This window comes from Erinaceus europaeus, chromosome 13 (genome assembly GCF_950295315.1).
Source record: "Erinaceus europaeus chromosome 13, mEriEur2.1, whole genome shotgun sequence".
Lineage (NCBI taxonomy): Eukaryota > Metazoa > Chordata > Mammalia > Eulipotyphla > Erinaceidae > Erinaceus > Erinaceus europaeus.
This window is the reverse complement of record NC_080174.1, coordinates 98,451,070-98,472,314: the sequence shown is the minus strand read 5'-3', so window position 1 is coordinate 98,472,314 and position 21,245 is coordinate 98,451,070. Positions and strand designations below refer to the sequence as shown.

General features: G+C 52.4%; 1 protein-coding gene across 2 annotated transcripts in view; it reads right to left on the bottom strand.

The window, feature by feature from the left end:
* MTOR (mechanistic target of rapamycin kinase) overlaps positions 1–21,245 on the bottom strand; it is a 157,920-nt gene that overhangs the window by 101,528 nt on the left and 35,147 nt on the right. For both annotated transcript variants that reach the window (XM_060170910.1, XM_060170911.1), the window contains 11 exons: positions 20,452–20,586; positions 20,104–20,233; positions 18,763–19,013; positions 13,892–13,978; positions 12,444–12,611; positions 11,798–11,910; positions 10,924–11,086; positions 7,855–7,947; positions 6,700–6,846; positions 2,816–2,958; positions 4–166 (listed from right to left, as the gene is read on the bottom strand). In XM_060170910.1, coding sequence (XP_060026893.1) covers positions 4–166; positions 2,816–2,958; positions 6,700–6,846; positions 7,855–7,947; positions 10,924–11,086; positions 11,798–11,910; positions 12,444–12,611; positions 13,892–13,978; positions 18,763–19,013; positions 20,104–20,233; positions 20,452–20,586 — 1,593 coding nt within the window. The remainder of the gene's footprint in view (positions 1–3; positions 167–2,815; positions 2,959–6,699; positions 6,847–7,854; positions 7,948–10,923; positions 11,087–11,797; positions 11,911–12,443; positions 12,612–13,891; positions 13,979–18,762; positions 19,014–20,103; positions 20,234–20,451; positions 20,587–21,245) is intronic.

Sequence of the window (21,245 nt, the reverse complement as noted above, 5' to 3'; positions counted from 1 at the left end):
CACCTTGTCGCTGTGCTCCATGAACTCCGCCAGGTTCAGGAGGGTTTGTGTGACTTCGGCAATGTCCTGTGAGGTGAGGGCCAGCTCGATGCTTCTGATCAGCTCGTCCTGCTGGTCCTCATTCAGTTCAGACCAGCAGGACACAAACGCAGCATTGAAGAGATCCCTGGAGGCGGAGAGCAGGGCAGAAATGATGTGGACAGGCCCTCGTGCCTCCGCCTGCTGAGCAAGCCACAACTGCCGACCTGTCCTGGCATCACGGGCTTCCGCAGACAGCCCAGCAGTGCCCAGAACGTGCTGGCGACCGTCACTGTGCTCTGCCCGGCACAGCGGCCACCTGTCGGTAAGCCCTTCAACTGCCAAGTGGCTGGGGAACTAAATGTTATGTTTTATTTCATTCTACACGTGGCAAGTGGATATTGTACTTTACAGCTCAGGGGACACACAAGAAACTGTGTTGGGGGAGCCGGGCTATAGCACAGCGGGTTAAGCGCACATGGTGCAAAGCGCAAGGACCAGCTTAAGGATCCCGGTTAGAGCCCCCGGCTTCCCACCTGCAGGGGAGTCACTTCACAGGCGGTGAAGCAGGTCTGCAGGTGTCTTTCTCTCCCCCATCTTCCCCATCTCTCTCCATTTCTCTCTGTCCTATCCAACAACAATATCAATAACCACAACAATGTTAAACAACAAGGGCAACAAAAGGGAAAATAAATAAATATAAAAAAATAGTAAAAGAAACTGTGTTGGGGCAGGGGAGAAAAAAACAGAAAAGCACAGTCTCCACAGCATATTTCATGGGAGTATTCGTATCATTTCACTGCAGGGGACAAGCAGAAAAGGGACTTTTAACATCGAAGCTGACATTCTCACATACAGGAGAGAATGATCTTCAGATGACCCTCGGGTATTTCTCAGGCAGTGTCTGGATTCTGAAGACTAGAAATGACAGAGACAGTATCTGTTACTGCTCAGTCTTTCTTTCTCTCCTTATCTTTTTTTAAAAAAATATTTGTTTATTCCATTTTGCTGTCCTCGTTTTATTGTTATGGTTATTGATGTCAGAGCCTGTGTTGGACGCCAGGTGTGTAAGTACACCTGGCACCCGCAAGGCGAGTTTACAGGGAGTGCTCACTACAAGCCTCTTTTGGGCGACACTGTGCTCAGAGGTGACTTGAGACTCAAGCCAGCTACACTCTGCCAGCGCCTGTCAGTGCTGCGCTTTGTGGAAACGAGACTTCTACGAAGCCATTTCGAGCAGCTGTAACTGCAAGAGCAGCCGCGCCAAACCGTGCACCAGAGCAGCGGTCCCAGGCTCCAGCGCAGCCCTGCCCAACACACCCGCGGCAGCAAGCCCGCCGAGCTGCTCAGAATGGAGCCAAGCCCCTTCATGAGTGCCCACCGTGAAGACACATCAAGAACGGGGGGAAGGGGAAAATCACTGGAGCTGCTGGCTGCTTTGCACAGTACGGACACTGTTTTTTACCAGCATCAATCCTTCTAATCCCTCAGCATAGAATGTTCTGTGCGTTCTCTTTGGTTTTTCATCAGTGGCTTACAGTTTCCAGAGCACAGGCTGCCCTGACAGAGTCCCCATAGAGGCTGTGAGTCAGGGTTAGCTGAGCCCCATAGGCCCTCTGATCCAAAAGCAGGTTTACAGACAGAGGGGACTATCTTGTTCTCAACAGCGAAATCTGGGAAGTATTTGTAACAAAACAATAAATTCTCAAAACATCATTATTAATGGGGACGAGTCGTATTAAGTTGTTAATATAATTGGAATTATTAAAAAGAATTACATGATTGTTTTTAAAGTTGTAGATTACTTTGTAGCTAGTATTTTGAGCCTAAATCTACTACAGCTGACTGGTGAGGTTAAGACAGATACTTTCGGGAGTCGGGTGGTAGTGCAGCGGGTTAAGCGCACGTGGCACATAGTGCAACGACCGGTGTAAGGATCCTGGTTCGAGCCCCCGGCTCCTCACCTGCAGGGGTTTCTCTCCTCCTCTCTGTCTTCCCCTCATCTTTCCATTTTTCTTTGTCCTATCCAACAATGATGACATCAACAACAATAGCTACAACAACAATAAAAACAAGGGCAACAAAAAGGAAATAAATATAAAAAAAAAGACAGATACTTTCGGGGGTCAGGCAGTAGCGAAGCGGGTCAAGTGCAGGTAGTGCAAAGCGCAAGGACCAGCATGAGGATCCCAGTTCAAGCCTCTGGCTCCCCACCTGAAGGGAAGTCCTTTCACGAACAGTGAAGCAGGTCTGCAGGTGTCTATCTTTCTCTCCCCCCGTCATCCCTTCCTCTCAATTTCTCTCTGACCTATCCAACAATGACGACATCAACAACAACAACAATAATAACTACAATAATAAACAAGGGTTAACAAAAGGGAAAAAATAGCCTCCAGGAGCAGTGGATTTGTAGTGCAGGCACCGAAACCAGCAATAAGCCTGGATGCAATAAAAAAAGAGACAGATACTTTGCTTTGAGGCCAGCAAAGCTGCTCATGAAAACAGTGCCCTGCTTTGCCCTGCGTGCAACCCAGGCTCGAGCCCAGCCCCCACCACACAGAAGGAAGCTCCAGGGCTGTGGTCTCTTTCTCTCTCTGCCTCTCTATCTAAAAAAAAAATAAAGCTAAGATGCTTTTTCTATAACAAAGCTTGCTCAATTTCCCTGCTGGCTTTGCTCCCACAAAGGAGCAGAACTCAACTGAAATGCTGGTCACTGCGAATAAAAACAAGGTCCTCAAGCTGGCCTGCGCACAGCGGGTTCCCTTGGTCCCGGCCAGGCCGGAAAGGAAGCACTTGCCTGGCCATGGGGTTGTAGGCCTGCGCCAAGGCCCAGCACGAGCGCAGGGAGGGCGACGAGGAGTCCTTCAGCAGCTCCAGGCTCAGCCGTCTCAGCCACTCCAGCCAGTCGTCCTTGGAGACCCTCCTGGCTGCTCCCCAGGCCTGCGATTCACGGGCAACAGCAGCAAGCCGTCAGCTTCAAGGACACACGGGCAGGACGCTCACTCATGACTGTCCTACTTCTCCGATTTATAAGAATTCTCGGGAGCCAGGCGGTAGCGCAGCGGGTTAAGCGCATGTGGCGCAAAGCGCAGGGACCGGCGTAAGGATCCCGGTTCGAGCCCCCGGCTCCCCACCTGCAGGGGAGTCGCTTCACAGGCGGTGAAGCAGGTCTGTAGGTGTCTGTCTTTCTCTCCTCTCTTCTGTCTCTATCCAATAACAAATAAATTAATTTTTTAAAAAAGAATTCTCTCTCACAATACAACTTCCTGAGTATGATACCAAGGATTAGTGTCCTAAGAGATGTCACGTGAGACAGAGTTTGACACACAAAGAGAAACAGGAGCGAGAGCCCCACTCTAGTGTGCGCAGCAGCGGGAAGGAGGCGGGCGCCTCAGACGTGTCTCCTGGACCCGGGAGTCATCAGCCTCGGGGACACGCCACACGGTGGCAAACGGCTACCTCACGGGGCCGGGCGCTGTCGTCGGGTGTGAGAACCTGGCTGCAAGCACCCCCCCCCCCCCTCAAGTGCTCGACTGATGCTGTGGCTCGCCGTCCTCCCTCCCTCTCATGAGTGAAAGAAGCAAATCCCTAGTAGAAATCATCTGTCGGTTCCCGAGTTCCCCAGTAACTATGTAAAGAGCGGCCGGCTTCCTCATCTGGTGGCCCTGGTACGTGCTGGTGGAAGACCAGTTTCTGGACATTTTGATGCTGAGCCCAGAGATCCTCTTAACACAGTAAATGAATTTGCTGAGAATACGAGAAGGCATTCTAGAGGTACAGAGAAATGCTTTCCGTTTTATGTACTTGCCTCCAGGCTTATTGCTGGGGCTCGGTGCCTGCACTACAAATCCACTGTTCCTGGGGGCTTATTTTATCCCTTTTGTTGCCCTTGTTGCTTTATCACTGTTGTGGTTATTATTGTTGTTGTTATTGCTGTCATTGTTGTTGGATAGGACAGACAGAAATCAAGAGAGAAAGGGAAAACAGAGGGGAAAGGAGACCAACACCTGCAGACCTGCTTCACCGCTTGTAAAGCAACCGCTCTGCAGATGGGGAGCAGGAGCTCGAACCAGGATCCCCACGCCTGTCCTTGTACTTGGCACCATGTACACTTAACCCGCTGTGCTATCACCTGATCCCTCAGTTTCATTTTTTAATCTTTTTATTGATTTATTACTGGATAGAGACAGAGAGAAATTGAGAGGGGAGGGAGAGGAGAGAGACAGAGAGATACCTGCAAGGAGAGAGACAGAGAGATATTTGCAGCCCTGCTTCACTACTCGCAAAGCTTTCCCTCTGCAGGTGGGGACCAGGGGCTTGAACCTGGGTCCTTGTGCACTGTAATGTGTGTGCTCGACCAGGGGCCCAGAGAAATGCTTTGTACACTTTGTACACTGTGCAAATTCTCTCCTAGCAGAAAGGTGACTACAGTGCCCAGCTGTTATTTCAAAACTGACTTAAAGCGAACAAAGCCATCTCTAGAACCAACACAGAGGCAAGCTGTGCATGGCCACCAGGCCAGGCGCATGACTCAGCCGTGGAAGGCTCGACTGGAGGCTTTTTAAACTTGATTGGGTCTTGATTTTTTTTGTTGTTGGGCAAAGTTTATATTTATTTTTCAAAGTTCTGGGTAGAAAGAAAACTTCCTGGAAGCAATCAGGCTACTAGGGAGTTTCCTCTAACAGAAAATAAAGCTCTCAGCAAGGTGGAACGCTGCCTACCTTGGAAGGACATTCTGACCTGGGTGGGCAGAGCACATCTGGGTGGAAATATGCATCTGGTTTCCTGTCCCCGTCCCTCCCTCAAGTGAGAGGTGTCAGCAGGGCAGCTCCAGCAGGCCTGGGAATGCCACTGGTGGTGACCTCCTTCTTCCCCTTCAAGCCTCAGACTTCACAGAACCCAGGATTTTGGCGAAGCCACAGCACTCCTGACCTGCAAATACTGTAACACTCCCACCTTAAGTCCTAAGCAGTCTCCACACACTGGTCACGCTGCGTGTCGAGAAAAGACAGACACGACAGTCAGTGAACGCTCCAGAGCTGTGTGTATCTTGGTGCGTCTCTGCTGGAGTCTGAGTCTAAGTGTAAAATGCAGGAGCTGTGGCTCGGCTGTGGCTGATGGTGGCTGAGCGCCGGAGAGCCAATTGAGAACCGCTTAGGATCAGCAGAGCACTGAGTGAGCACAGATACGGAGAGGAAGCAGTGTGTGACCTGACCACCTGCAAGTGGGCCAGGTGGGGCTGGGAGACAGCTCGGCAAGTGGTGTGTGCCTGCCCAAGCCCCAGGCCGCGTCTAACACCCAGCACTGCATGGGAGCACTATGCACAGCACCCCGGCAGTGCCACGGCTGATGGGGCTGTCTGTTCTCACCTCTTCCCTCTCTAAGCACACACAATGAAAAACTGGGGAGGCCGGGCGGTGGTGCTCCTGGTAGCGTGCACATGCTACAGTGCTCAGGGACCCAAGTTCAACCCCCAGCACCCTCCTACAGGAGGGAAGCTTCACAAGTGGGGAAGCAGGGATGCAGGTGTCTGTCTGTCGCTATCATCTCTCCCCTCTCAGTTTCTCTCTGTCTCCATCCAAAATAAGTAAAATTTAAAAAATTTTTAAAAACTGTGATGGGGAGTCTTCTCATGACCATTACACAAGTGTGAGGCCCTTGCCTCAGTCCCAAGCATGGCATAAATAAATAAATAAAATCAGTGAGTTAGCTACGATTATTCTGATTATAGACTCATCAGAGATGCTTTGGGACTGCCTGTTCCTAAGTGGGTAGTTACTGCACACAGGGAGAGAAGCTGGTTATCTCAGTGAGCATAGAAACTTCAGTATGGCAGGGGAGACAGCATAATGGTTTCTTAGGACTTTCATGCCAGAGGCCCCAAGGTCCCAGGTTCAATCCCTGCCACCACTATAAGCCAGAACTGAGCAGAGCTCTGTTCTCGTTTGCCCTTTCTCTCTATATTTCATTCTCATCAGAATAAAATTGTGTGTGTATAAAAATTCAGTGCTTGTGGTCCAGGAGGTGATGCAGTGGATAAAGCACTGGGCTCTCAAGCATGAGGTCCTGAGTTCGATCCCCGGCAGCCCATGTACTGGAGTGATGTCTGGTTCTTTCTCTCTTCTCCTATCTTTCTCATTAATAAATAAATAAAATCTTTTTTAAAAATTTCACTGCTTACTCACAAAGATCTAAAATCCTGCTGCTCAGAACGGGCCAGGAATCAGCAGCACTGACTTCACCTGGGCGCCACTCGGAACAAAATATGAGAAGCGGCCCCAGCCCACCTGCCCATTGGGATGTGCACTTTAACAACTGCAAGCAGCTGGCAGGGTCGGTGAATTCTGAAGCCTGAGAGGGGCTGATTGCAAACAGCCTGCATCTGTTTCAGTGCCGAGGGCTCACTAGCTGGGGTCTGCCGTGGAGAAATGACAGTGCTATCTGAACAAACGGTTCAGCCAGCAAAGCTCTAGGATCACGTGGCTTTCTACTTTGCCTCTACCACCGAAACATGCACAATAGTGACAACACCTGGAAAAGACAAAATTATCTAAGTTCATGGTATCCAGGTCTCCAGAAAAACCTGGTTGTCTGAAGCTGGAGGTAGTAAAAGAAAAAGCAGTGAGCACGAACAAGGAGCAGGGCTCTCCTTTCCCGCTTCCCAGGGAACGAGGGACCTGCCTTCTGGAGATTAATGGTGCTGACGTGGAGTTTCTTCATGGGGCCCGTCTCCACTGGCCCACTAGCCAGAGCATCCCCCTGGCCGCTTCTCAGCATCCGATGCTGGTAGATCAAGGGGTCTTCCTCCTCATCAGCAAGCGTGTAGCCCTGAAACGCAGGTGCATCTTTTTAAAGAAGCTTCCCTACTTTTCTTTTCTTAGAGAGACAGTGGCAGAGAGAGAGAGAGAGAAGGAAAGAGACCACAGCCCTTGAGCTTCCTTCAGTGTGTGGGGCCAGGCTCAAGCCAGGCTCACACACACGGCAGAGCAACACACCGCCCAAGTGAGCTCTCCCATCAGCCCAGAAGACAGAGGTTTACAAAACGAACCTGCGAGTCCAGCAGTGCTCTCATTTTAGAGAAACATTCTTAAACCTGGAGGGGCTCACTTCTGGGAGAGCCAGGATTTTGCTAAGAGGCAAAGAGTGACACGCGTGGATGGGAATCCCAAGGGGGCTGGACTCCGCACTGACTGTCAGTCTCTGCCGGTCACTCACACGCACTGGCTCAGCGTGAACCTGTGGCCAGCAGAGGTGTAGCCCAGCGGCTGCCAGTACAGCGTCAAGCATTGGAGTGAAGATGTCTCTAGGGCCCGGGGCTCAGAGCAGGGTGTGGTGCTGGGGAGCGAGCTCAGGGCTTCGGATAAGGAACATACCTTCTCTGTTGCTGGGCCACCTCCCTAGTTTGTGTATTTTGGCTTTTACCAGAGCCCTAGTCAGCTCTGATGATGGTGCAGGGGGTTGAACCTTTGGAACCTCAGGCACGAGAGTCTTTGCATAATCATGATGCTATCTATCCCCGCCCAGTTTGTGTATTTTTCAATGGGTAAATTAATAACCAGAAGGTGACTGGCAGCCTGTGAGGACTCTCCCAGAGCCGCGTGCTGGTGTCCATCAATAAGCAGCCGTGCCAGGGTGTTTGTTCACGCCCCACACGGAGCTGTTTTTACAGTTACAGTGGCAGAGCCAGGAAGTCACAACACAGAACACAGAGCAGCTGAGCTGCAACCTGGGAGTCACTGCAGAAGCTTGCCGATCCCAGAGCTACAGGCCCAGATGTCCCCCACAGCTAAGATTAAAGAGCAACAGGGACCAGGAGACCAAGGGTGTGGTGCTCACCTTGACAATCCTGCAGATGAGGATGTCGTAGCGCTGATGGTTGACGCGGTGTCGCACCAGGACTTTGTTCACCATTGGGATGAAGATCTGGTACTGCACCGGGAGGAAGGAAGCAGCAGAAACCATCACTGAGGAGCAGGAAGTGCAGACACAGTGCCGCCACCAGCACATCCCGCTCTGCCCGGGCCGTGGGCTGAGCTCCAAGGTGGTCGCTGGGTCCCCTCCACCCTCCTCTGGCTCCTAGTCCCCATCCTCTTGCAGCCGGACCAGTGCCACCTAGTCAACAGTCTCTGCTTGGTGGAGTCGATCCACAGAGCACTGTGAGTCCTCACTCTAGATGTTAACAGTGGGCCTGGGAGATGCATCAGCAAGCAGAGCACACGCCCTGCCATGCGCTAGGGCCTGGGTTCAATCCCCAACACCATAGGAGAGCTCTGTGACAGCACCAACAACACCCTATGGACGGGGGAGTGGCGCGTTGGTGTTTCTCCTCTTTCCTAGTCTCCTCGCTCTCTTATCTCTCTGGAAGTAAGAGCAGAACTGGGTGAAGGACCAGGTGAAAGCAGACCCAGAACCTGGGTCAAGTTCCTCGTCGCCCCTTACGAGGTGTGAAGCTAAAACAATGCTGTAGGTTGACTCTCTCCAGCTCTTATTTATTTATATATTTTGTCTCTGTAAAGAAACAAAAAGAAAAAAGAGAGAAAGGAAGGAAGGACAGGTGGCTGGGAGCAATGGACTTGTTGTGTAGATACTACACCGCCATGATAACCCAGCTAGATAAAAAAAGAAAAAGAAGGAAGTCGGGCAGTCGCACAGCGGGTTAAGCGCACATGGAGCAAAGCGCAAGAAGCAGCGTAAGGATCCCGGTTTGAGCCCCCAGGCTCCCCACCTGCAGGGGGGTTGCTTCACAAGTGGTGAAGCAGGTCTGCAGGTGTCTGTCTTTCTCTCCCCATCTGTCTCCCTCTCTTCTCTTGATTTCTCTCTGTCCTATCCAACAACTACAGCAGTAACAACAATAAGAACAACAATAATAAACAGCAAGGGCAACAAACGTGAAAAAATGGCCTCTAGGAGCAGTGGATTTGTAGTGCAGGCACCGAGCCCCAGCAATAACCCTGGAGGCAGAAGAAAGAAAAGAAAAAAGAAAAGAAAAGAAAAGAAAAGAAAAGAAAAGAAAAGAAAAGAAAAGAAAAAAGTAAAAGGGAGCCGGTGGTAGCACAGCAGGTTAAGCACACATGACACAAAATTCAAGGACCAGCGTAAGGATCCCGGTTCAAGCCACCAGCTCCCCACCTGCAGGGGAGTCACTTCACAGGCAGTGGAGCAGGTCTGCAGGTGTCTTTCTCTCCCCCTCTGTCTTCCCCTCCTCTCTCCTATCCAACAGCAATAGCAACAAAAACAAGGGCAACAAAATAGGGGGGAAATGGCCTCCAGGAGCAGTGGATTCGTAGCGTAGGCACCGAGCGCCAGAGAGAACCCTAGAAGCAAATAAATAAATAGATAGGAGGCAGCGCATTGGTACTGGAAGTGCTGCACACACACAGTGCTCTGGGTCCATTTCCTGACACTACATTAAAAAGTAAGTTCAGGGGAGCTGGGCGGTAGCGCAGTGGGTTAAGCGCACATGACGCAAAGCGCAAGGACCGGCATAAGGATCCCAGTTCGAGCCTCCGGCTCCCCACCTGCAGGGGGGTAGCTTCACAGGCGGGTGAAGCAGGTCTGCAGGTGTCTCTCTCCCCTCTATGTCTTCCTCTTCTCTCTCCATTTCTCTCTGTTCTATACAACAATGGCAACATCAGTAAAAAAAAAAAAAAAAAAAAGGGCAACAAAAGGGAATAAATAAATAAGTGATTCTTGAAAAAAAAGGAAATTTTTTTTAAAAAGTAAGTTCAGGAGGTAGTGCATCAGGTTAAGAGCACATGGTGCAAAGCGCAAGGATCGACCTAAGCCCCCTGGCTCCCCATCTGCAGAGGGGTTGACTCACAGGCAGTGAAGCAGGTCTGCAGGTGTCTTTCTCTCCCCCTCTCTGTCGTCCCCTCCTCTCTCCATTTCTCTCTGTCCTATCCAACAACAAGGGCAACAAAAATGGGAAAAAATGGCCTCAAGGAGCAGTGGATTCGTAATGAAGGGCTCTCTCCAGCGATAACCCTGGAGGCCAAAAAAAAAAAAATTTCATTCTGATTGTGTTGTTATTCTCGGTCCTTGCCGTGGCTTCACCATTCCAGGTCAACTTTTCCAGACAGGAGAAGACAGACACACAGACACACAGGTCACGCAGCAGGGAGGCACTTGAGAGCACTAGTGCTACAGCTAGGGCCACAAGCACAGTGAGCAGGCAGGCAGTCCCAGGTGGGTCGTCCCGCCAAACTCACATTATTCTTGTGACTAAACCCCAGGGACATGTGACCGTGTTCACAGGAGACTGTAAATACTCCCCGCGGCTTACGACGGCCGCATGCTGACTCTAGTGGGCGCTGGCACAGTCTAAAGGGCCATGACATCACAGACTGCTGGACAGTCAGAACAGAACCTCTGGCCCAACCCAAGAATCTGTATCTCTAACAAGTTCCCAGGTAAGAAGCTATTGCACTGCCTGTCCAGGAAACAGCTTGGAGAGTCACTGGCCTCCAAGACCCAGCCCCCTCCCCTGCCACCTCCAACCTAGACTGCAAACACTTTCCTCCCGTGCCCTCGGCCTCTGCAGACTCGCCAAGTATGCTGGTCTTCCTGCCTGTGCCTGTGCCTGCCCCTATTTGTTTGGGTCTTTACTTAGGTGTCTGCTCAAGTGCTGACTTACTCGGAATAAAAAGCCCTCTCTCTGCTCCTACCCAACACTACCATGAGACAAGCTGCTTGCTGGCTTTGCTTCACTGCAAAGCAAACTGTCTGGGAAGAAGAAGGCCACTCTGTTCACAGTGCTGTCCCCTTCAGCTCCTGCCCCCAGAGGTAGATGAAGTCACAGGAAAAGGGTGAAGATTCCCATCCTGATGGTGGCTGAGATCTCCAGGCTACCAGACTCCTTCCCAGAGGAAGGCAGAGCAGCACACGTGCTGAGGACTCCTGCCTCACCTTCTTCCCCAGCTGAAAGACGAGAGAAGACAGTGTGTCCATGGCCGTGGGACGCAGTTCTGGGCTCTGGTCCAGTGTTCGAACAATCGGGTGAATGATACGGGAAGCATAGTCAGTAAAATCCAGGGATTCTGTTAGGCGGTCCACCGTCTCCAGTGCTGCCCTGCAATAGTTGCTACCATGTGGGACCTGCCAGCACACAGCCCCAAGGAAGCAAAGCGGCCCTGGGTCCCATCAGCACCAGACAGGAAGGGATGGTTCCGTGTCACTTGTTTTCTTTTATAGAGAGAGGCAGAGCTGGGGGCTGGGGGTGGGGAGAGAGGGAGATAGACTGGGAGGGAAGGAGGAGGGAGAGGGAGACAGAGTGGGAGGAGGGAGAGGGAGACAGAGTGGGAGGAAGGGAGAGAGAGGGAGACAGAGTGGGAGAGAGAGAGAGAGAGAGACAGAGTGGGAGGAAGGGAGAGAGAAAGGGAGACAGAGTGGGAGAGAGGGGGACAGAGTGGGAGGAAGGGAGAGAGAAAGGGAGACAGAGTGGGAGAGAGGGGGACAGAGTGGGAGGGAGGGAGAGGGAGAGACCACACACTGAAGTCCCTTCACTGTGCAGGGCGCCGGGCTCAGACCTGGGTTGTGCACACAGGGCACAGCAGCGCACTATGCAAGTGAGCGGCCACCAGGTGGGGAGGGATGGCTTTCCAAGTCTTTCGGGTGACAAAGACCCCACATGCACTGGGGGGGCCCAGCTTAGACTCCCACAAACTTGTGACATTTCTCAACTAAAGCAACAGGTATTGAGATAACAAAGGAAAGAAAGATGAACAGAAACTTCAGGGAAGGACCGACGTCGCCGTGCAGTCCCCAGCAGACAGGTGCTTACTTTCGAGATGGCAGAGGGGCTTCCGGGGCGTCAAACAGCTTCACGATGGGGGGGAGCAGCAGATGCAGATAGTCGTCGAGGTTGGCGCCAAACAGCTGGATGGCAGCCAGTAACTGCAAGACATGCGGAAGCAGGGTGCTGACCAGATGTGCTCAGTGAGTGGAGAGCCCAGAGAGGGGAAGAGCATCCCGCGGACTCTGGGAACCCTCTGGTCACGCTCTCAGGAGGGCACCTGGTGCCTCCTTTCATTTTACTTCAGTATTTGTTTGCTTTATAAGGACACAGCTGTCGGCAAGTAGAGAAAACTGGTATGGGGTAAAACATTCCCCAAGATCGATTCATCAGAGATACAAGGAGAACACGCAGAAGCTGAGGAATCAGTACGCGCACGAAGCACCACGGCTCTCGGGGGCCAGGCCGGCGTCTCCCGTGATCCCGGGACAGGCCCGTGGCTCCTCACTGACCGCCCAGCCTACCTCCCTTGCGCACAGGCCCCGACCGCCCACCTACGCCCCCCCACCGACCCTCCCTCACGCCCAGGCCCTCACCTTGATGGAGACGCTGCGGCCCCGTCCATCCACCCTCCCTCCCTCGCGCAGGCCCTCACCTTGTTGGAGACGCTGCAGCCCCGCCCACCCGCCCTCACCTTGATGGAGACGCTGCGGCCCGGGCTGCTGTCGTGCATGAAGACTCGCAGCATGTGTGGGATCAGCTGGGGCAGGTAGAGCTTGAACTCACCCCCGAGGGCCACCACGATCTGCTCGACGAGGAGAATGATGGTGCTCTGGATTGAGGTGTTCATGACCCAGAACTCCTGTAAAGAGGGACAGAACAGAGTGGGGAGGGTGGCGAAACGTGGACAAGGGGACAGAGACCGACAAGAGGGAGGACGCCGCGGACATCAGCGGCTCCTACCTGGACCCCCGTCTCCTCCGCCTCCGTCCACGCTTGCATTCCACGTCACTGTCACAGCCAACAGACTCAGGGGCATCTCGCCCGTACAACTCCCCCCCCCCCCAGATCCCCGCATGGTTTCTGGCCTCAAAGAAGTCAGGGGATGGGCTGGATGACAGTTCACAAAATGCCCAGAGTCTGCAGCTACAGAGCAGCCCTTGGTGCCCAGGCCCCCATGCTGTATTCTGCAGGGTGAGGCTCTCCACCTCAGATCCCTCTGCTCCGTCCTAAGTCACAGAGCCCTGCAACCCCATGCCGCAAGTGCCGGGCTGCGTTCACTCTGCCCAGAAGCACCCGTGCTGGTCTCTCTAGCATCCTGCCTGGCTCCTCCAGGGCCTCTGTGCGGGAGTTACAGAAGAAGGAGGCTTTGAGTTGTTAACACACACAGGAGTTTTTGGTTCTGAGCTCTAGTTGCTAGGAAGCTCCATTTCTGAAAGTCAGTCATTTTGGTTTTAGTCCTGCCGCTTCTCCAAGCTAACTACAAAGACCCGGTGCAGAAGAGGTGAAAGCACTGGAAGAACTAATGACACAGCCATCACTGCCAAGCAGCTTCCCCACGGAGACAGCTCAACTCCACGGAGCAGTGGAAGCAGGAGCCCCACAACACGGCCACCACGATGCAGCCCGCGGGCAGCCCCGCAACGCGTGCCCACAGGCCAGGACACCACTCCTCCGCTGCTCACGGGTAGCGGTTACGCTTTTGAAGACAGCAGGGCAGAGCATCCCTCTTTCCTGGAGTCTGGCAGGAGTCTGCTGTTTCTAACAGAGCCAACAAAACCCAACTCGCGTTCCCCTCTTAAGGCCAGGGGCTTTATGGGCCGCCTGGAAACAATCAAGGCACTGTCATGATAGTCAAGCGAAGCTGTTTGTTGCGTATGAGGCAAAGAGCTCAAGAGCCTCCCCTGCAGAACAACGACTTCAGGATCCTTCCTCAAACTTCACACTGTGACCTTGGACCTGGGAGCCTCAGTGACAGCTCCCCCTCCCCATAACCCAAAGGGGTACTTTGCTCTGCTTATAGTCAGGTTGTAACAGTTCTACAATGACCTATGGGAAAGAGATGTCCATGCCACCCAAGCCTGTTTCTCAAAACGCCTGGACCCCCAAACGGAACAGGGCAAAACATGAACTTGTACTCACTCTCATGAGGGTGACGATCTCATCCATGTAAGGCCTGATGTGACTCTTGACAAAGGACACCAACATTCCCAGCTGCTGGAACAGAAACTGCAACAGAGAAGAGGTCAGCAGCTGGCAACAAGCCGGGACAGGGCTCCTAGGTCACTGGTGGGTAAGTGGGGACCACTAGGAGCTGGCTGTCTGGGAGCAGATTGCAAAGGATCAGACTTGAGCCTTGGCCGGGGCGGGCGTGGGCGTGGGCGTGGGGGGGTCCACAGACCAGGTGAGACAGTTTTGTTTCACAGGAGCTTTGGGGCCAGACTGGCTGGTCTGTTTCTCTGAATCAAGAAAATTCACTGCTTTTATTTTTTGTGCAACTTCTCTCTCTCTGCCTTGTTTTCCCTTCTATTTGTGATCAACAGTAGGTCTCAAGACTGTGAGGTCACACAGCTCTGTCCCCCACCCCACAGACACAGCCACCAGAGTCCTCAGAAATCTGATAGTTTGCTTCTGTTTTGGTTTTCTTTCCCCGCAAGTTCATGTGACTCAGACCTCTAGATCCCACCTCTGAGTGAAGCCATCTGGTAGCTGCCTTCCATCTCTTTACTTATTTCCCTAAGCATATTCACCTCCGGTTCCATTCATTTTGTCCCAAAGGACACACACAAGATCATCTTTTTGACTGCAAAGTAGTATTTCATGGAATATATTCCATAACTTCTTTAGTCCAGACTAGCTGTTTTGTGTTACCTATCAGTTTTGTTTTTCCCTAAGTACTGTATTTTTACTGGATAGAGACAGAGAAACTGAGAGACAAGGGGGAGACAGAGAGACAGAGAGGGAGGGAGAAAGATGCCTGCAACACTGTTCACCACCTGCAGGTAGAGACGTGGGGCTGCAATATATGTGCTCAACCAGGTGAGCTATGACCAGACTCCCATCTTTATTTTGTCATTTCCCAGGGCTTCACTACTCCAGGGTGACTTTTGCCGACAGAGAGACAGACAGCAGCAGAGATGGAAAGAGGACACTGCACTGAAGCTTCCTGAGCATGTGGGGGCGGGGCGGGGCAGCGTCTAGGCTGCACGTGTGCTGAAGCCATCCCACTGGCCCATGGCACCTCTCTGCACATGGCCTCTTTACTGGGGTCATGGAGACAACACGAGGACATGCTTCACGAGGACATGGACACGCTCAACTGCTCTGAAGACTTAAAATGGACAGGAAACTTGTTTTGTTATGTTTTGTTTAGGCCGCCAGGGTTATCACTGGGGCTCCATGCCAGCACTATGAATCCACTGCTCCTAGTGGCCACTTTTCCCCATTGAATAGGACAGAAAGAAATGGAGAGAGGAGGGGGAGACAGAGAGGGGGAGAGAAGGACAAGACACCTGCAGACCTGCTTCACCGCCTGTGAAGCAACTCCCCTGCAGGTGGGGAGCTGGGGGCTTGAACCAGGATCCTTACGCCGGTCCTTGCACTCTGCGCCATCTGCACTTAACTGCTGCGCTACCATCCAATTCCCCATTGGGGATTATCTTAACTACCTGTGTGGCCTGAGATAGTCAGCAAAGAAATAACTTTGATTTCTCCAAGATGACTAACTGGGAGAAGCAAATCCCAATCCTCCCTGAGGGGACTCAGAGCTCACTTCCTAGTGCTGCTCCAGGGAAGCGCAGCCGGTCCATCAGACACAGGAGCCCAGTGTGAAAACGCACACAGACCACCGCAGCTATGACGCGGCAGAAATAACAAACAGAACTAGGCTCATCAAATGTTGGAGTTACTAGACAGAAATTACAAAATTGATCTGTTTAAGGTGCCGAAAGGGATGAAAGGAGGAACAATTCATTATGACTAAGCCACAAGATGACTCCCCAGTGCTACGCATACTAACAAGAACCTGGTATAACTTTAGAAATTAAAAATGTACTTGAGATGGAATTTACTTCACAGGTGGTGAAGCAGGTGTCTATCTCTCTCCCCCTCTCCTCTCCTTTCCTCTCCTCTCTCCCCTGTGTCCTATCCAATGGGGAAAAAAATGGCAGCCAAGAGCAGTGTATTCATGGTACTGGCATTGAGCCCCAAGCAATAACCCTGGAAGCAAAAAAGAATTTATATATATATATATATATATATATATATATATATAGAGAGAGAGAGAGAGAGAGAGAGATGGAGAGAGACAGAGAGAGAGATGGAAAAGATTTCAGCAAAATGCACTGTCTCATCGTAACTAACAAGAGAAGTCAAGAAACAGGAGAATACTCATATTCGCACAAGAACTCAGATTTTCTCGGCTGAATGAAAATTTTAAGAAGGTGGAATTAAAAAAATCTTTTCAGGGGAGTCGGGCGGTAGCACAGCGGGTTAAGTGCACATGGCGCAAAGCGCAAGGACCAGCATATGGATCCCGGTTTGAGCCCCCGGCTCCCCACCGGCAGGGGAGTCGCTTCACAGCTGGTGAAGCAGGTCTGTAGGTGTCCTTTCTCTCCCCCGCTCTGTCTTCCCCTCCTCTCTCCATTTCTCTCTCCTATCCAACAACAACGACATCAGTAATAACTACATCAATAATATCTACAACAATAAAACAAGGGCAACAAAAGGGAATAAATATTAAAGAAAACTTTTCAGGTGAGCACAAATACTGTTTATTTCAATGCACATTCACAAAAGGAATTTAAGTCAAGAAGGAAAATGGCCCTAGGAAGCTCTGAAGTGGGATGGGGGGGCTAAGACACAGAATGCAGCAACGTGTGGGTGAACACAGCAGCAGCAACGAGCCGCAGGTAAGAGCAGGTCCACAGGGTCATTACATGAAAGGGACGGGGTCTGAAAGACCGCTCCAAGTTTCAGACTGCACTCAGGGGAAGGATGGTGAGGCTGACTGAGTTGGGACTATTAAATCAGGAAAGTAAGTCAAAAATTAACAGTAGAAAAGATGAAAGTGGGTCCATTACTCATACTGCTCACTGCAACATATGCTTTTTTTTTTGAATTTTTTTTTTATTATTGTAGTTGTTGATGTCGTCATTGTTGGATAGGACAGAGAGAAATGGAGAGAGATGGGGAAGACAGAGATGGGAGAGAAAGACACCTGCAGACCTGCTTCACCACCTGTGAAGTGACCCCCCTGCAGGTGGGGAGCCGGGGGCTTGAACCGAGATCCTTATGCCGGTCCTTGCGCTTTGCACCGCATGTGCTTAACCCGCTGTGCTACCGCCCGACTCCCCACTGCAACATATTCTAAACAGGCTGCTTGTTAAAAAGTAAAAGTGAGATCACGAAGTACAAGATGAGAAAGAAGTGCAATGACTATACACAGCGCCCTGGTTTAAGGGTCACTTTACATAGCAAAAGAAAGGGAGACACACACTCAGCAGCGGCTGAACAGCTAAGATATGCTTCCACGACGTGTTGCTCAGAAAACATGACCCCCACTCTAGCCTGCAGTCTGCAGACCAGTGTTTCTATCGCTACCTTCTGAGAAGAAGCATGAGAGGAAGCATCTGGCATCTTCTAATTTAAATAATAACAAGGCAACTGAAAACTGCTAAGAATGGCTATTTCACGGGAAGTGTGTTGAGTAGCATAACAGTACCACAAAAACACACATGCCCCAATCCCTAGACTGAGTGAATCTCACCTTGCACGATACAGGATGCATTCTCAGGGCAGTGACAAGATGTGTCACAGGCACCGAGCCACAGACGGGAGGCCCGTCCGCACAGTACACAATACACAATCCGCAAGGCACAGCAGGGGCGCTTGGAGCCTCATGGGGGGGCACAGTGTGGGTGCAGCACAGAACTAGACCCCCATAATCTTACCTATCATATTAAACCACTAATAACACTAAAAATTACACCACAAAGGGAGAAAGCCATTGGAACTACTATGTAAGATGATGGATATGAACTAGTCATGGTGTCTGTCCATCCTTTGAACACTGAGTCGTCCTGTTGTACATCTTAAATGGATACTACTTGCCAACCAGATCTAAAACAATGGCCCCATCAGACTTTATCACATAGGAAGAATGGCAGAAGTGAAGGGGGAGCGGCATTAGGCTCAGTGCTGGAGAAGCATCTTGGGGCAGGCAGATCTAGTACAGGTGGGGTGAGACAGGGAGCGAGGAGCAGGTGGGGTGAGACAGGCAGGGAGGAGCAGGTGGGGAGGGGTGAGGAGGAGAAGGGATGGGGCAGAGCAGGGGGGTGGGGTAGGGCGGAGCAGAGGTGGGAGGGGGCGGAGCAGGGGTAGGCAGGGCGAAGCAGGGGGTGGGCCAGGGCAGAGCAGGGGTGGGGCGTGGCGGAGCAGGGGTGGGCGTGGCGGAGCAGGGGGTGGGCCAGGGCAGAGCAGGGGTGGGCGGGGCCGAGCAGGGGGTGGGCTGGGGCGGAGCAGGGGTGGGCCGGGGCGGAGCAAGAGTGGGTGGGGTGGAGCAAGGGGTTGGCCAGGGCAGAGCAGGGGGTGGAGAGGGGCAGAGCAGGGGTGTGGCAGGGCGCAGCAGGGGTGGGCGGGACAGAGCAGGGGTGGGCGGGGCAGAGCAGGGGGTGGGCCAGGGTGGAGCAGGGGTGGGCGGGGCGCAGCAGGGGTGTGGCAGGGCGGAGCAGGGGGTGGGCCGGGGCAGAGCAGGGGGTGGGGAGGGGCAGAGCAGGGGTGTGGCAGGGCGGAGCAGGGGTGGGCCAGGGCGGAGCAGGGGGTGGGGAGGGGCAGAGAAGGGGTGTGGTAGGGCGGAGCAGGGGTGGGGAGGGGCGGAGCAGGGGTGTGGCAGCGCGGAGCAGGGGTGGGCAGGGCGGAGCAGGGGTGCAGCAGGGGTGTGGCAGGGCGGAGCAGGGGTGGGTGGGGCACAGCAGGGGTGTGGCAGGGTGGAGCAGGGCCGGCTTGCCACTTACTTCCCGGATGGCCCCGTCACAGACCCGAATGACACTGAGGAACGTGGGCATGACCTGGGGCAGGAACTGCACGCACTTGAGGCCCAGGGACTTGAAGATGAAGGTGATGGCCTGCACCACCATGGTGTGGTGGTGGGAGAGCGACTGGTCTCGGAAGATCCTCATCAGGGCCACCATGGACACCGCCGGGTAGAACTCGTCCAGCGGCAGGTTCCCCATGTTGACCAGCATCTCGCTGGTGCTGTAGTCAGCTGGGACACAAGGTAGCAGAGAGCGTGAGCTACACGGACGCGCCTCGGACGCCGCGACAAGCAGCAAGCCCACAGGCCCGGCACTCGTACCTTTCTCCCTCTGTCCCAGCCCTGCGAGCATCGGGTCAGTAAGGGGCTGACGGCAAAGACTGAACCGCTTTTGGCTTTGCGATTACCCAAAGAAGCACACAAGGCTCAAACAGCACAGGACGGGTTTTTGTTTTGTTTTGTTTTGTTTTATTATTCCCTTTTGTTGCCCTTGTTTCATTGTTGTATTATTGTTGTTATTGATGTCGTCATTGTTGGACAGGACAGAGAGAAATGGAGAGAGGAGGGAAGACAGAGGGGGAGAGAAAGACAGACACCTGCAGACCTGCTTCACCGATTGTAAAGCGACTCCTCTGTAGGTGGGAAACCGGGGGCTCGAACTGGGATCCTTACTTGGATCCTTGCGCTTTGCGCCACCTGCACATAACACGCTGCGCTACCGCCCGACTCCCAAGATGGGTTTTCTTTAAATTGCTATGCTATAACTTAGCTTTTTACCATCACAGTTCACAGCTTTGCAGCTGAAGCCATCAATAAAAACAATTACTCTCCAAATAAAACTAAAGGGAATTGACTTAGGCAAACATCTGCCGAGCAGCTGGCTGGCTCCCCTAAGGAATTCAGACAAGTTGGTTGCAAATGCCACCTGGTTTGAACAAAAGGACTCGGGACAGAGGCTGGAGGACCAGGTAGAAGGGCCACAGAGCAATGAGGAGGCAGGAGTCAGAACCCCAAGAGATGGGACAGCTGGCACTGCTAAGCCAGGAGGAGCTCTCGCAGGGCACTAGAAATCACTGCTCTCAGTGGCCATTATTTCCTTGCTAAAATTCCTTTAATTCAATCATACAGAGAGAAACTGAGAGGGGAAGAGCAGGTAGAGATAGGGAGAGAAAGATAGACACCTGCAGACCTGCTTCACCTCATGAAGCCTCAAACACGGATCTTTGCACGTGGTAACGAGTGCACTCAACCACCCGGCCCCTCAAGATTCTCCTTCAACATGGCCAGCGAGGGTTTTGTGAGGTGAGATCCCTCAACTTACAGGAATCTTGACTTGACTTGGATTCGGACAGACTGACAGCAGAGGCATCCCGGGACTGGTCTATCATGCCGATGTTCACTTTGTGCTTGTAGGGGTCCAAAGCCCCCAGGAGTCCCAAAACACGGATGGCCTGCGTGGGGGAAATATCTGCTATGACCTGTGATCACAAATGCCCTTCTGGGTACTCTTCCCATGTTCCAGCACCTCCATACTCACATCCCAACGACCAGCTACGTGACCAGACATGAACAGGAAGCTGAATGAAGACTTGAGCGCCTGATAGCACAAACTCGTCTCCTTCCCCAACCCCCAGACCATCTCGAAAGACCAAGTTCTCTATGTTCCTACCTCTCTCCGAGTACCCTGGTTTTGCTCAGTCTTCAGAAAGTTGAGCAGCACTTCAAGCAAAGTGGGGTACTTCCTGTAGGGTTCTACCACATAGCCAGTGCTGGCCACCAACTGCCCCAAGGTCCACAGAGCCACCTAGACAGACAAAAAAGAAAAATGTAAGAACAATCAGATGGTTCACTCAATCAGTGCAAGAGAAAAGACACAGCCCGCACTTTTCATTATGACTGTGATAAAACATCAGAGGCTGTTACGAGACAGTGATTCTTTAGGAAAGACAATGCCCATGAACAGAAGTCCCCGAGGAAGCAAGGCTGTGCAAGCCTAAACCTCCAGCCCCACTAGGACAGAAGATGAGGAACATTCCATCTTCCTAAAAGAAGCACAACGCTCTCATATCCGGAATGATGAGCACACGTCTCAGTGCAAAGGAAACTGACTTTTGCCTCGCCCCCAAAGGAGCCCTTGCAGCCTCAGAGCAGGGCCAGGCGGCATGAGCTGAAGCGCTGCTTGACCCTCCCACCCCCACCCAGCTACCATGGCTCTTTTTCTCTCAAGGAGCTGGGGCTCTGACAGAACAGCCATTTTCTTTTGTCTACAAGAAAGCGCACAGTCAGCCCTGGCTTCCGTGACGTGAGGCTGGAACGATCGGCCTGAAGTCTTTTTCCTTTCAGTTACTTCACCAGTCTGTCTGTGTTATGTCTGTGTTACAGGTACCGAGTGCTGTGCTGGAACACTGAGGAGACTGGAACAGACAAGATCCCTAATGCACCGGGAGTCGGGCGGTAGCGAGG